The sequence below is a fragment of the Schistocerca nitens genome, chromosome 2 (genome assembly GCF_023898315.1).
Source record: "Schistocerca nitens isolate TAMUIC-IGC-003100 chromosome 2, iqSchNite1.1, whole genome shotgun sequence".
In the NCBI taxonomy this organism is placed as follows: Eukaryota; Metazoa; Arthropoda; class Insecta; order Orthoptera; family Acrididae; genus Schistocerca; species Schistocerca nitens.
In genome coordinates this window covers 434,208,558-434,225,124 of record NC_064615.1, presented here as the reverse complement: position 1 = coordinate 434,225,124, position 16,567 = coordinate 434,208,558, and the positions used below count along the sequence as shown (strand labels likewise).

Here is a 16,567-nt window from a genome sequence, read left to right as displayed (position 1 = left end):
CCTGCTGGAAAATTGCATTACACTTATGAAAAACTAAATTGCAGGCCTGAACAATTCTGGTTCGACAATCCAGTATTGTGGTTCATCCAGCTTGAAAGCCATTTTGACTTTACCCACACTGACAAGAACTGAGAAAAATGCCATCATCAAGTGACCTGAAAAATTGTTCCATACCAAAGAACTTGGCAACCACACACCTACCCAACTAGCCGGCCGCGGTGGTCTAGCGGTTCTGGCGCTGCAGTCCGGAACCGCGGGACTGCTACGGTCGCAGGTTCGAATCCTGCCTCGGGCATGGGTGTGTGTGATGTCCTTAGGTTAGTTAGGTTTAAGTAGTTCTAAGTTCTAGGGGACTTATGACCTAAGATGTTGAGTCCCATAGTGCTCAGAGCCATTTGAACCTACCCAACTACATTGATGTCTTTGCACACTGGTAGGCAATGCAACAAACAAATATATCCTGAGGGATATCTGGCTCTTAAGTCAAATTATATCCATTCACAGGTGTCACAACCACTTCTGCCAGGATGTAGAGTCCTCTATAAGTACTGAAAATGAAAGTAATTGACCTATCTAAGCAAGTCACAGCCCTACAAATCTGGCACTCCAGCAATGTTTTGCAACTGTGATGATCTTCCATCAGAAACCAGTGTTCATCCACCATAAATAATATCTTCCAGTATCACAAAAAATTAGGAGCTGCAGCCCAGCAGTGTTCACCTCTCTCTGACAGGGAAAATGCTGCCAGAAATCAGTAGTGACAGCAGCTGATTCCAGGGCAACCACCATTACCAGTTTATAACAAGCCACTCTTCATTGATATGGGAGTTGTCTCAGTTTACCCTTCTTTTCATCTTTCAAGATGAAATGCCAATGGCAGTCACCTGTACACTGTTCAAGGATCTTCCATCAAGGCCTACAGACATATCACTTTGCATCTCAACTCCAATCTTCAATGCGAATTCAAATGTAGATTCTATTTCACTGACATGCTCTGATTGATTGATGGAGCAGACTTATTACATGGTAACCAAGATGGTATCAAAGTTATCAATGGCGATTCACCACACAATGACCTGCTTCACCTGTTACCTGAAGTCGCCCATCCATTGCCTCTCCAGTATTGGCAAAACACTCATCGGTGCACCAAACTGACATCCCAGCAGGCCGACCAGTTTCCATAATACCTCATTAGCTACCACCAGACAAATTCAAGATACAAACCACAAGGTATCTGTCACCCATTAGATAGTAGCTGGTCATCACCACTTCACATTGAACCTAATGTGAGAAATGTGTGCTACCCTTGAGATGGTTTTCATTAGCTTAGTGCCAGAACAATGTCTGAAAGTTACCTTCTGTCACATATTGAAGAATTCGTTATGCACATTCATGGAAAGACAGCTATCTTCAACAAAGACCTCAGCTATGCTTCTCATCATATACCAACTGTACCAGAAGGTATAACCAAAACCACTATTTCTATTTTATTTTGACTATACACATTTGTGCTAATGCCTTTTGAACCGTGCAATGTCACCAACTTTCCAGCACTTCATGGGCAAGACAACTAGAGACTTACACAGTTATGTCCATCTAGATGAACAGCTTGTAATGTTGTCCACATTACAGTAACACAGCTTCTTCGTGTACCTTGTCAATGCAAAAGGAATCCTGTCACTTCAAGACTGACTGGAAGCTATTTAGCAATTTGCACAGCACACAACAATACATGAATTTTGCTGTTTCTGGAGCTGTTTAGTTTATATCAAGGTTTTGTTTACAATCAAGCTTTGCTGGTACTCCAAGTTTCTAAAAGATTCACAAAAGCCTCAAGGCATAGAGCAAAAGACTGATTAAAATGAAAGCATCCTTTGCCAGAATAAAAGTTGCTATTTCAGACACAGCATTATTAGCTCATAATCTGACACAGCTCTCATATATACAGTGGATGTATCATAAACTACCAATGGAGCTAAATTACAACAATTTGTAAAACTTGACTGGTAACATGACTACCACAATCAAATTGGTCCACATATGACTGTGAACTGCATGTGACTTATGTTTCAATCAAAAACTTTTGGCACATACTTGAAAGTAGTCACTTAATCCTTATCAAAGAGCATAGTCACCTCACTTTTACTATGTGCCAGAAGCCAGACAAGGCATCATTGCACCTGGTGCAGCATTTAGATTTCATTCGAAAGTTCAGTACAGATATACCACATGTTGATGGTCATCAGACTGGACCTGCAGACGCCATCTCGCATTGTCGCCCTCATGGATGAACTTGATTTCATAGCACTTGCTGACGCTCTGAATGGAGACAACAAGTTGAATACATTTCTCATAGCATCATCAGGCTTATAGCTCCGGCATATTCAAATACTATGCTTGAAGTAGCATTAAACCGCGATGTATCAATGTCATAAGTGCAATCAGTCGTAACTCCACATTTCTGCCAGCAAGCAATTTTCTCTCTTCGCAGCCTCCCTCATCCAGGAGTAAAAACTAGTACATGACTAGTGAAAAAGGCAATTCTTTAGCCAAATACCAAGCAGGATTGCACATCATTTGTCCGCCAGGGTATTGTTGCAGTTGCAACAAAATAACTCAGCACATTCTGGCTTTGCTTGGTATTTTCACCCCAGCAAGTCAACCATTTAAACATGTCCATACTGACACTGTGGGACTTTTAGTACTGTCTGAAGGAACCCATACTGCCTGACAGCGATAAACCGTTTTTCTCACCGGTATGAAACATATTCAATGAAGGATGCAACAGCAATAACTATAGGCAAGCCCTTCCTTTCTGGGTGGATTGCCCATTTTTTTGTGTACCCCTACGCAACTCTATTGATGAGGGCAAGTAGTTTAAGTCATGTCTCTGTGAAATACTTCCACTTTTGCCTGGTATCAATCAAAGTGGAATCTATGCCTATCAGCCCACCACTACTGGTTCTCTGGAACAGCTCCTTTGACATTAAAGATCTCACTTAGACTCCATGCCACAGAACATTTGACTCATAGTGTTCTTATTGTCTTATTAAATTTCCAGATTGCTTTTAAAAATGACCCAGAAGTGACAAGTGGAGGAGAAGATTAGTGTTTAACGTCCCATCAACATGGTCATTAGAGACAGAGCACAAGGTCAAATTAGGGGAGGATGGAGAAGGAAATCAGCCATGCACTTTCAAAGGAACCATCCCGGCATTTGCCTGAAGCGAATTAGGGAAATCATGGAAAACTTAAATCAGGATGGTCCGACGCAAAAGTGACATCAGCTGAATTATTGTACGGGTAAACACTGCAACTACCTAAAAAATTCTTCTCTGACATATCAAAGAATGTCACTGAAGAAAAAGATTTAGCTTAATACCTACAATTGAAGACCCACCCTGCTGTTTCAACGAAGCACCCTATCTAACAACCATTCTTTCTCTAAATCTTGCATTCCTGCAAGCAGATTTTCATCTGACATGATGCCATTTGAAAACATCTACAACTACTGTATGATGGCCCCTATACACGCTGGCATGCCACGGCAAAATATTCGATCAATGGCACTTCCATCACAATATCCATTGACAGACCTAAGCCAGCATTTACATCGGTGAGCCAAACACCAGTTCAGAGAGAGAGCATCTAACATCGAACACTACCAATTACAATTCCACGATGACACTCGATGTTCCCAGCTTTCTACCACCATTGCCTGTGTTTCTGAGTAAACCTTCAGTCATTACTCTTTCTAGTCATCGTGTATGCTTCAACTCCAAATATCACTGTCACTCATATGGAGAGTGGTGTGTACCGCAAATTGTCTGCTGTATTATATGTACCATGTAGATTCTTTGATCACAGATGTTGTCTCTGGACATAGAACAAAAGAATGACAGATGGATATTCTTTGCAGTTTGATTGTTACACAATTTAATTCATTTTATGATTGTGTTGAATAAACAGTATTTTCAATGATAAACCCAAACACATATAAATTCCAAACGTTCAGAAATTAATCTATGAAGTAGAAGGATTTGTCAAGCATAAATTATTTCCATTTGTTTTTAAAACTCTCACTCCACGACAGCACTGTTACTGCAAAGAGACTTGGCTGAATATTTTTACGAATACATACTTTGCTCCTTCCTGTGGAAGAGTAAGGTTAGTAGAGCCTTTTTTTTTTTTTTGTTCCTAGTGTTATATTTATGAATACTGGTATTTTTCTAAAATTTCGACTAGTTGCTCACAATTAACTTCATAAGAGTGTAAATTTATTGTGAGGACGTTGTTTGTACTCCTAGTTTCTTTTATAGGTAGTTGTGTATATGACTTCAATGGTGGAAACCAGGTATCCTTACATGTTTTTGTGCAATAGGTATTTTGTGCCTGTGTATAGAAAGGTCTGAGGACATTATTCCTTAAAACATTAGCAAAATCAGTAACTTTCTGATACCTTCACCATGATAATCAACAAACACATATAGAAAAAAATATTCCTTATCTCAGGCACTTGGGAAGGTCAGTAATAGTTGAGTTCCAGTTTTGATCAGTATGCACAACCTACAATTTGGTACATTCAGTGTTAAATATTTCCTTTCAACCAAGCACTATTGTTATTCATGATGATATATCCCACTTTGTACAGAATTGAATCAACCTTGTTTTTTCTAAGTTAAGTGGTAGCATTTACTGAGAAAAATTTTTCTGAATACTTTGTTCCTTGCTCCTTCTATTGTTGCTCTTCTATTGGGCTTAAATAGAGGGATTGCTTTATTAGCAAAGTACACTATTTCTGTTATACCAGACAAAGATGGAAGGCTATTTATATACAGTACTAACATAATTGGTCCCAAAATTGAAACCAGTGGGACATCAGCAATAACTTGTCCCCATTCATCCATTGTGAAAACTTCATGAACTATCTGACGTGATCCTTTACTTCCTATTAGCTAAATATGATGTGAACTCCTTTTGTTTTACAAATTGTTAAAGATATCAAAACAAAGTTTGTGGTAAATGACAGACCAAGTAAACAGTCAAAAAAATGCTTGATGCAACAAGAGAGCCTGGCACAAGAGCAGCACTTGGTGGTGTCTACACTGCAAAAGCCAATTCCAGCCACCTTGCCTTTCAATTTAAGGATATTTCTTGAACTATTCTGCCAAAACACTAACATTAACAAGTGCTGCACTAGTGCTTATCAGCATGTTGGTCCATCTTTTGAACTCTTATCATCAGATCTGCCACTGATCGCCGCCTATCCCAATTTACTGTGTGGGTAAGCCACTGGCCATTATGTTCTGTGATGAGGTGTGACATCCAACACCATGTCACCTGCTTGCAGTTTCACCACTCTTCAATCACTTTCCATGGAAGCTAATGACAGTGGAAAGTGGACAGTTGATCAGCTTCGCCATTACTCAGATGCCAATTCCCAGGTACCTGGCCATAACAATCTGTCCTTTGTCAAAGTTGTTTATGTCATATTTCCTCATTTGCACTTCAAATCATCACTTGAACAATTCCCCATTTGTCTTTGCTGTGCTTGTATACTTTCCTTTTGCTGCATCACATGCCTCAAACACTACCAGGTGATATTCAATGTCGCAGTGGGCAGTGATCATAATGTTCTGGCTCACCAGTGTATTTCTGCTATGAGTGCACTTCCAAAATTTCGGTTCTAGGTGGTTTTCAGAGTAAGCATTTAGTACTGTTTTGCAGGATGTCTTATCACACTTTCCGCTTGCAAATGTGTACATTTCTGAGCTGACCTTTGGATGATTAAAGTCTCCTCCACTGAGGATAGTACAGTTGCATAACATAGACAGTATTATGGAAAGGATAGATTGCTAATCACCTTAGAGCAGAGATGGTCTCAGCAGCCAGAGACAGTGGTCACATGTGTGTGATTTGTGTTTGCATGAATGAGTTGGTGTGTGTGTGTGTGTGTGTGTGTGTGTGTGATGTCTAATTTGAAAGAAGGCCTTTTTGGCCCAAAGCTTACTTGTCTGACACTCTATCTGTGACTTAACACCTCCACTATATGGTAAGTAGCAATTTATCCTTTTCATAATATTGTCATTATTCCATTCTGGATCTTCCATTGTTTGATTACAGAACATACGTATTTAGTGAGCAGATGTTTCTCTAAAGTTTGCTGTTCGATCTGGGATGAGTCTGAAGGTCAATAGCAGGACCTAATTACAAGTTGATGCCCACCCTCGATACTGAGTCTTTAGTCTTGATCAAACAATCACAAAGGCAGCCTCAATTTATATCTTGGTAGATATGAGTTACCTTCACACTGCAACTAATACACCACACCATTTCCCATTAGCCTCTCTTTTCAATATAAACTAAGATTTACCTTAAAATAATTACTGCTCTCAATTTCCAGTTTTCGAAACCTTTCTGTAACTAGTCTTATGTTAACTTCATTTCTTTTTAGGAGTAAATCAAATTTGGGCACTTTGCTGTGAATGCTTAAGCAGATGATGACAAAGATTTTAATAGCCTCATTGTAATTCCCGGAACAGGTTGTAGAGTCACCTAATCTAAGACACTCTACCCCACACAAAGCTAATTTGGTAACAACATCTTATGAGTAGTGCACCCATGAGCCATTTAGGAGGGGTTATACATTTCTGAACCCTGTGGCACTAGTGAAGGAAGTAGCAGGCTAGAATGACGCAGAAACTTCAGTCTCCAATTCAGGCTCTCCACTGGTCTCCGAACCAGTGGGCCATGATCAGTTCTGAGGAAATGTTGCGGATTGTGCAATTCCTTGAAATTCCATGAGCAAGGCCGGTCTTCTCACACTTCTCGGCCAGTCACTGGAATTATCAAAGTATAACTCAAAGTCGAGACGATAAACAATGTTCATTCATGTGTGTGCCACAATCTGCAGCTGACAGCACCCTGTTCACCCAATGGCTACCAGATCAGCCTCTTCAAAACAATGAGTGAGTCCTTTAGGCAAACACACAGATTGCACAAGGTGATCCTTCCTAATCCTGTAACCACTTCCCAAATGAGTACCATTACTTGCCGTAAGTTCAAACTGCTGACTATTAAAAGATTTCAATCCTTTTCTATTTGCTTCACCCTGACACTGGACACAGCAAGCTTCCCATCTACATCTACACTCCTAGAAATGGAAAAAAGAACACATTGACACCGGTGTGTCAGACCCACCATACTTGTTCCGGACACTGCGAGAGGGCTGTACAAGCAATGATCACACGCACGGCACAGCGGACACACCAGGAACCGCGGTGTTGGCCGTCGAATGGCGCTAGCTGCGCAGCATTTGTGCACCGCCGCTGTCAGTGTCAGCCAGTTTGCCGTGGCATACGGAGCTCCATCGCAGTCTTTAACACTGGTAGCATGCCGCGACAGCGTGGACGTGAACCGTATGTGCAGTTGACGGACTTTGAGCGAGGGCGTATAGTGGGCATGCGGGAGGCCGGGTGGACGTACCGCCGAATTGCTCAACACGTGGGGCGTGAGGTCTCCACAGTACATCGATGTTGTCGCCAGTGGTCGGCGGAAGGTGCACGTGCCCGTCGACCTGGGACCGGACCGCAGCGACGCACGGATGCACGCCAAGACCGTAGGATCCTACGCAGCGCCGTAGGGGACCGCACCGCCACTTCCCAGCAAATTAGGGACACTGTTGCTCCTGGGGTATCGGCGAGGACCATTCGCAACCGTCTCCATGAAGCTGGGCTACGGTCCCGCACACCGTTAGGCCGTCTTCCGCTCACGCCCCAACATCGTGCAGCCCGCCTCCAGTGGTGTCGCGACAGGCGTGAATGGAGGGACGAATGGAGACGTGTCGTCTTCAGCGATGAGAGTCGCTTCTGCCTTGGTGCCAATGATGGTCGTATGCGTGTTTGGCGCCGTGCAGGTGAGCGCCACAATCAGGACTGCATACGACCGAGGCACACAGGGCCAACACCCGGCATCATGGTGTGGGGAGCGATCTCCTACACTGGCCGTACACCACTGGTGATCGTCGAGGGGACACTGAATAGTGCACGGTACATCCAAACCGTCATCGAACCCATCGTTCTACCATTCCTAGACCGGCAAGGGAACTTGCTGTTCCAACAGGACAATGCACGTCCGCATGTATCCCGTGCCACCCAACGTGCTCTAGAAGGTGTAAGTCAACTACCCTGGCCAGCAAGATCTCCGGATCTGTCCCCCATTGAGCATGTTTGGGACTGGATGAAGCGTCGTCTCACGCGGTCTGCACGTCCAGCACGAACGCTGGTCCAACTGAGGCGCCAGGTGGAAATGGCATGGCAAGCCGTTCCACAGGACTACATCCAGCATCTCTACGATCGTCTCCATGGGAGAATAGCAGCCTGCATTGCTGCGAAAGGTGGATATACACTGTACTAGTGCCGACATTGTGCATGCTCTGTTGCCTGTGTCTATGTGCCTGTGGTTCTGTCAGTGTGATCATGTGATGTATCTGACCCCAGGAATGTGTCAATAAAGTTTCCCCTTCCTGGGACAATGAATTCACGGTGTTCTTATTTCAATTTCCAGGAGTGTATACTCCACAAGCCGAAAGACAATGTGTGCCAAAGGGTACTTCTGATGCCACTATCTAAACCCCCGCCTAGTTCCAATCGTGAGTGGTGCATGGACAAATGTTTGTCGGTAAATCTCTGAATTTGCTCTGTTTTCTTGAATTTTCTCACTGCGGTAATTTCTGTGAGACATATGTGGTAGGAAGTAATATGCTGTCCAACTCTTCCCGTAGTGTACTCCCTTGGAATTGCAACAGCAAGCCTCTCCGTGATGCATGCCATTTCTCTTGTAGCATCTGAAACCAGAGATTATTGAGCATCTCCATAACCTTCTCATGCCAACTAGATGATCCTGCGACAAAACGTGTCATTCTCCATTGGATCTTGTCTGCCTCTTCTATTAATTCAACCTGGTATGGGTCCCATATTGATGATCAATACTCAAGAATTGGCTGAATGTATATTTTGTAAGTGTTTTCTTTCATGGATGAATTATATTCCCTTAAAATTCTTCCTATTAATTTCAGTCTAGCACTTGCTCTTCTACCATTTATTTATGTGGTCATTTCACTTAAGGTCACTGCTAGGTATCCCTGCAGCAATTACTGCTTCAGTAATTTATCACCAACAGCATGAATATGCAGCAGTGTATATCTTCCCCTGTGTATGTGCAATAAGTTAAATTTATTTACAAGCAGGATCACATGCCAGTCCCTTGATCATTCATCACTCAGTTCAATAATCTCTTGACATTGCCACTTTCTTACGGGCAATCACGTCTCTGCAAACATCATATAGCTAGTGACATTATCCACTATATCATTTATAAATATGTAATTTGCATCACACTGGCTGAGTTTTAGTGCTTAAAACTTGATAGTAAGGGGCATGAGTTTAGTTACTCGGGTTTCCACTGATCTCTGCCTCCCTCATTCAGAACCCAAGACCTACCACTAACTGCCCATTCACAGTCAAGCCAGCATCTAATGATAGGACCTTTCGTTCCAGGACAGGAGACAATACCTGTGGAAATGATTATTGCTTGAGGTACATCAGTTTTCTTATTTAATTTAAATATGTATCACTAGTAAAGTGAATAATTTCAAAGAGAAAATTGTTCATTTTCATTAAATCTAAGCTACTTCACAAGCTGAGTTAGACGGAAATACGGAAGCGTCCGATACCGCCTGTCTGCTTTGACCCATGACGTCACAAATATGGCGGAAACAAAAACAAACACACACACTTTCCACAAGAAGCCTATTGACACTAACGGGACAAGTGCGGGAAATGGGGTGTTTTGGGTGGGGGGCAAACTATATTTAAACAAATTTAGACACCTTGCGTAGCTACAACGTGTAAGTGAAGACAGCCATGCATGAATACCCACCCACCTCCCCAGGGGTCGTAACCCCTGCAACCCATAGAAGATAAAGATGCTACAGTAGCTGATTAGTGTATTTTGTCTTTAAAAAAAAAAAAAAAAAAAAAAAACCACGGGATAGAACGAACAGATCAGAAAGATAAATATAATAAACTAAAACAGAAATTGGAGGAAACAGATAATTAAAATAAGTAATAAGTGTTTTTAAATTAAAAAAAAAAATCTCACGAGATAGAACGAACAGATCAGAAAAGTAAATAAAATAAGATAAAACAGAACTGGAGACAGCCACACTCAAACCAAACTCCGTGCCGTCATGACGTCACACTTGACAACACCCTTACGTCACGGGTCAAAGCCGACGCGTGGGATCAGACGCTTCTGTCGACCCAGTTAGATTGCACAGTCAAAAGCAGTTGGAAAAAAAGGGTGTCTTGAATGAAAAATTAGAAGGGCACAAAATGCTGTCTCTCAAAATGACATCCATCTCGTCCGAAAACTTTCTGGGGCCCATAGTTTGCCCTGTAAAGGATAAAAATAGCAAACTTCTGATCACAAAAGATGAACAAGCTGTCTGATGTGCTGGTACTTACACCAGCCCAATCACTTAAAACCTACAACTTCAAAAATGACCCAAAAAGGCAAGAGCTAATGGTACGAATAGGTTATATCAGAGAAGCAGAGGTAGTCACAGCAATCAGAACACTTACAAACATTAAAAAAGCTGGTTTGGAGGTGATGTCAGCTGAAATTTTGAAATATGGAGATCCAAATTCAATTCATCACCTTACTAAACTGTGCAGTACCTGTTGGCAAACAAGGCAAATTCCACAAAAACTACTGAAGAAAGGAAATGTAACCAAACTGTCTTGGTACCAGACAAAGTCTTTTGCCTCATTCTTCAACAATGGATACAAGACACAGGCAAGGATGCACTTTGAAACCATTCCTTTTCACATTAGTCTTAGACTTCATAATATGAAAAACTATGCACAACTCCCACATGTGTATATGACTGAATGAGAAATCTTGGCTTACACATCTGGATTTTGCTGACGACTTCATTCTTCTGGTAGGAACACCACGAACTTTACAACTAATGGCTACCAAACCAGACGTAATGACTATGGGACAAAAAATAAACAATGTTAAAACAAAAACCATGAGTATAAAAAATGGAAATGTATCTCCTCAAATTATAGTGCAACAGAAGGTACTACAAGATGCTGACCAATTTCTATATCTCGACAGCTGTATATATAACAATGGGGACATAGATGCAGACATCATAAGCAGAACTAGAAAAACTTCTGCTGTTTTCCAATGAATTCAGATCATGTATAGCATCCTGCCAATGGATATATATACTTCCGATACCTGGAAAAAGTCAGCAAAATTAGCACACAAGCTCAATAATTTTCACAAACAATTCTTGAGGCAAATTTTTGGATCAGCCACTGTGACCACAATTCAAATGATGAAGTGCTGACAAGAAGTGTTCTATGCAGCGTGCATAAAGTCACTGCTGAAAGAAGACATGCTTGCAGATCATGTTCTACTCCTGAAAGGTGGAAGAATTGCCAAATCAGAACTGTTGTGGAACACAATGGATGGATACAGAAGTAAAAGACCTTATAATGTCTGGAAATGAACTTTTGCAAAGGATTTTCAATGCATGGACATGGACTGGGAAGAAGCTGAAAACCTGGCAGCTGATCGAGTTCATTGGACAAAACTTGTTGCCAACATTGGAGGAACTAACAGAGACTGTGCTACTTACCAATCATTAAATGAACTGCATATAATCATACACAAAAATAATCCATTTTAAATGTAGCATTATAACCCTACACCAATTTTATTCAAATCATGCAATTAACTTAACACATGCAACATCAAGTTAATAAAATGATGTTCATGAATGAAAATTTGTTATGCTCTTACAGATGTTAATTGTATTTGCTTTTAGAACACACTGAGGATTAAAGATACTTGGATGACAACCATTAGTATTGAACTTTTCGTTCTCTTATGTCAAATGATCTGTTCTTTATTGTGGCATATATACTACTAGATTATGAAACAGATACGTGAGCCTAAATCACACTTTGGATTACCACCTAACCACTATCAGTCTGTAGCTTTTGAGCCGCTTACCCATACCTGTTCAGTAGAATGTTAGAATGGTTCTCAATCTTCAAAGTAAATAAACACAATGATCACTGTTTACTTTAGAAGTTGTAACCAGCCTCATTAACTGAGTCATCAAACTGGCTTATTCTGTACAGATGATAGAAACCTGGATGATGCCAAGGAGACGAAGCAGAACGTTGCAGTTATGTAATAAACAAATGTCGTTCCCAGCGATTGTTTTCAAATGATGGAACATATTATTGTGATATAATGGGAGAGCGAGAAAAGATTTGGTAAGTACGTGCAGAAGGCACTAAAATGGCTTCACATCAAGCAGACTCACTGTTGACTGATGAAACACTGTCAACGTTAAATACGTTTGTTAAGCACCATCATAGTAAGCAACAGAATCCGTCTCAAGGAACAGAATAACATTTAATGTGTTGATCAATGAACCGAGAACCATTCCTTCGTATTAGCACAAGCTACATCACACATTCGGGAAAAAAATCCGTTGCCAAATTTCAACTGTCCAAGCTTTGCTATCTATTAAGAAATTTAATAATAAACAACCACGTACCCTATGACAAATGCGAGAAGCTGTCTCCTTCCAACCTCGTAACAGGTAGCAAGTCGTATGCTGCCCACAGAAACCAGTCGTTTCAGTTCGAAAAATTTGCGATCTGGACCACCAAGCTCGAATCCCTTCTCCATTGTGTCGTCTTGAGCTCTCATTTATTACTGTGTACAGGTTTTACACCATTCGACACCCCGCACGTACACAGCAGTAATAGTACACATAAATGCAAAATTATCGTGTTTTATTATTCTCATTCTAGGGGCACCATTCCGATTCAGTAACTAAGTAAGCGAAACTGGGAGTCGAAACGTAAGTCTTACCCCCCATTCGAAGTACTTATGTAATTTGAACGCCTTACGTCGCTCTGTTCCGTGTTTGTTTACGATTTTAAATCATTGACCTTAATGAATAGTTGTACCACTCTTGCACCAAATTCATTTACTTTCCGTCAGTTTTTAGTTAAGATTCCACTACTAAAACCGTACTGTCATTCATGAAGTGAAGTACACTTATTGGACTGTTTTCGGTGACATTAAATTGTTTGTGTTCGGCAATTACGGTGTAAACACATTACAACAATACAAACACGCAACATGATAGTCCCAGTCAGCTGACACCAAGGATAATCTCTTTGGCTGGCTGCAGCGTTCACTACAAGTACAGCAGGCTGTGCAAGTAAACGCTAATTCACACTGGCCGTCACTTTGCGTCAGGTCCTGCGACGTCAAAACATATTGCACAACGCACATCAAATGACAGCATTCACATCGGCTGTCACTGGACCGTCATGTTACGTCAAGCCAGTCCACTAGCGACGATTTTATTGTAAACCCAACTCAAATATCAGCGTATTTAAATGAATAAAGGTCGAGTCACACTTAACGGAACGTCTCCGTCACGTCATGGAACGTCAATTGCCACAAGATCGTCCGAGCATTCGCACTACCCGGAACGTCAACGTAACGTCTTGTGACGTCACAGAAGGTCTTTGTTTATTTACAGTTTGTGTGACGACTGACGAAGGAACTAGCGGAAGCGCGAAAATGCTTAAATTCAATTTAAGAAGTTTGGCAGTGACTATGTTCCTTGGGCAGTGATTGCGATAACACTTGATGAAGAAGAAGAAATGCAGCGGAGGAGGATGTGGGTTAGAAATATGTTGGAACGCAGAGACAACGACGGAGAGTTCCATACACGGGACTAGTGCAGCAGGGGATACAACCCGTCGGCTTTGAACAATGACGTCACAAGTCGCCAGAGAGCATGTATTACAGAGATGAAAGAGCTGAGGAGAATGTTGAGAAACAAAGGAATGCGAGAGAGATAAACATTGATCTTGTCAAAAGCATAAGTGTTTTTTGACTTTATAAAAAAAAAATCTCACGAGATAGAATAAACTGATCCTACTTTATTAAGCAATATCTTGTCAAAAGCCGAGAAGCGATTGTTCTTAATGTTCTAGCTCCCTTCAGTACGTAATAAGTGGTTTTTGACTTTTTTTAAAAAAAATCTCACGAGATAGAATAAACTGATTCTACTTTATTAAGCAGCTCCCTTCAGTACCTAATAACTGTTTTTTGCCTTTAAAAAAAATCTCACGAGATAGAATAAACTGATCCTACTTTATTAAGCAATATCTTGTCAAAAGCCGAGAAGCGATTCCTGTTAGTGTTCTAGCTCCGGCACTTATGCAGTTTAGCAGGTACGGAAAAAATTTTTCATTTTTTAGTCATCCAAATCGTTTCATACTTGGCATATATAATGTTTACATGCAGTTGCCAACAGTTCAATATTTTCGAATCATAGGCGGCCGCTGCCGCGGCCGCATTCCAAAAAAAAAAACTCCCAACCTAACCTCAAGTGGGCTACGCTACAGATGTGTAAATATACTCAATTTTTTTAATGATAGTGCTTATTAGAACGCAGAACTGCTTTATTATCTATGCCTCGAAGTGAAGACATTACGATCTATGACTAAGGAATGACGTCATTGTTCAAAGCCGACGGGTTGTATCAGCAGGTTGTATCCCCTGATGCACTAGACCCCCATACACTATACAAGGAGCTGGAAGACGAGGAACAGCCCTTCTTCAAGTATTTTAGAATGTCGAAACAGCAGTTTTTTTCTTGCTAAATAAGATCCAGTCCATGATTACAAAAAAGGACTAAAGGTTCAGACAGCCAATATCACCACGGCAGAAGGTGATGGTGCGTTTAAGGTAAAATCAGTTGGACATTTCCATGAATGTGTTTTTGCTGTCACTTCTGTTACACGCAGTTTGTTGTAAACTACCTGTATAAGTTACTGTACAGTTTTAGTTAATGCTATTCCACATGTGAAACTGTGAGCAAAATACAAGTAACTGCATCTGTTTCTTTTTGTTCTCCACTCTGTGTATTAATACAGTTTTAGTTCTCAAGAAGTGCTTTGCGAAAAATAAGTAGTGTTGTACAATATCTCTTGTTGTCAGTTCATAAATTTTTTTCATTTGAACCAATATGGGATAGTTTCATGGGTAAGTCCCACACTATACTTGATGTAACACTTGTTAACTCTGTGAAGGCCACTGTTACACTCGCTGAAGCTCCACCATCTGTCGTAGAAATTTGTCTGAGTTTGTAAATGAATGCTTTGGTTGGCCAAATGTAAAGAAGCAGATACTTCTTCATACTTGTTACAAAAAGTTTTGCTATTGAAACAACTTTCTATCTATAGGCCTTTCCATTGTGTATATATACAGGGTGGTCCATTGATAGTGACCGGGTCAAATATCTCACGAAATAAGCATCAAACGGAAAAACTACATAGAACGAAACTCTTCTAGCTTGAACGGGGAAACCAGATGGCGCTGTGGTTGGCTCGCTTCATGGCGCTGCCATGGGTCAAACGGATATCAACTGCGTTTTTTAATAGGAACCCCCATTTTTATTACATATTCGCGTAGTACGTAAATAAATATGAATGTTTTAGTTGGACCACTTTTTTCGCTTTGTGATAGATGGCGCTGTAATAGTCACAAACGTATAAGTACATGGTATCACGTAACATTCCGCCAGTGCGGACGGTATTTGCTTCGTGATACATTACCTGTGTTAAAATGGACTGTTTGCCAATTGCGGAAAAGGTCGATATCGTTTGATGTATGGCTATTGTAATCAAAGTGCCCACCATACGTGTGCTATGTATGCTGCTCGGTATCCTGGACGATACCATCCAAGTGTCCAGACCGTTCGCCAGATAGTTACGAAATTTAAGGAAACAGGAAGTGTTCAGCCACATGTGAAACGTCAACCACGACCTGCAACAAATGATGATGCCCAAGTAGGTGTTTTAGCTGCTGTCGCGGCTAATCCGCACATCAGTAGCAGACCAATTGCGCCAGAATCGGGAATCTCAAAAACGTCGGTGTTGAGAATGCTACATCAACATCGATTGCACCCGTACCATATTTCTGTGCACCAGGAATTGCATGGCGATGACTCTGAACGTCGTGTACAATTCTGCCACTGGGCACAAGAGAAATTACGGGACGATGACAGATTTTTTACACGCGTTCTATTTAACGACGAAGCGTCATTCACCAACAGCGGTAACATATACCGCCATAAAATGCACTATTGGACAACTAAAAATCCACGATTGCTGTGACAAGTGGAACATCAGCGACCTTGGTGGGTTAATGTGTGGTGCTTCTCATTTCTCCCCAAAATATCTTCTCCACTAAATGTTCACCGTCCATGATAGAAAAAAACCACAAATGAATATGTCCTTCTTACCTAATTCTTTACTCCCTTCCTAATTTTTGGTTTTCTTTCGTCCACAAAAATCAACTTCTTTCTGCTTTACACTACATTTTAAGAGAGAATCTACTACTATTTTGTCAAACAATCCACATGCTGATCTCTATCTTTCTCCTTGCT

General features: G+C 41.1%; 1 protein-coding gene across 1 annotated transcript in view; it reads right to left on the bottom strand.

The window, feature by feature from the left end:
* LOC126236303 (uncharacterized) overlaps nt 1–13,238 on the bottom strand; it is a 451,155-nt gene extending 437,917 nt beyond the window's left edge. Inside the window, exon 1 of the mRNA XM_049945503.1 lies at nt 12,647–13,238. Coding sequence (XP_049801460.1) covers nt 12,647–12,801 — 155 coding nt within the window. The 5' untranslated portion in view covers nt 12,802–13,238. The remainder of the gene's footprint in view (nt 1–12,646) is intronic.
* Between the last annotated feature and the right edge of the window lie 3,329 nt (nt 13,239–16,567).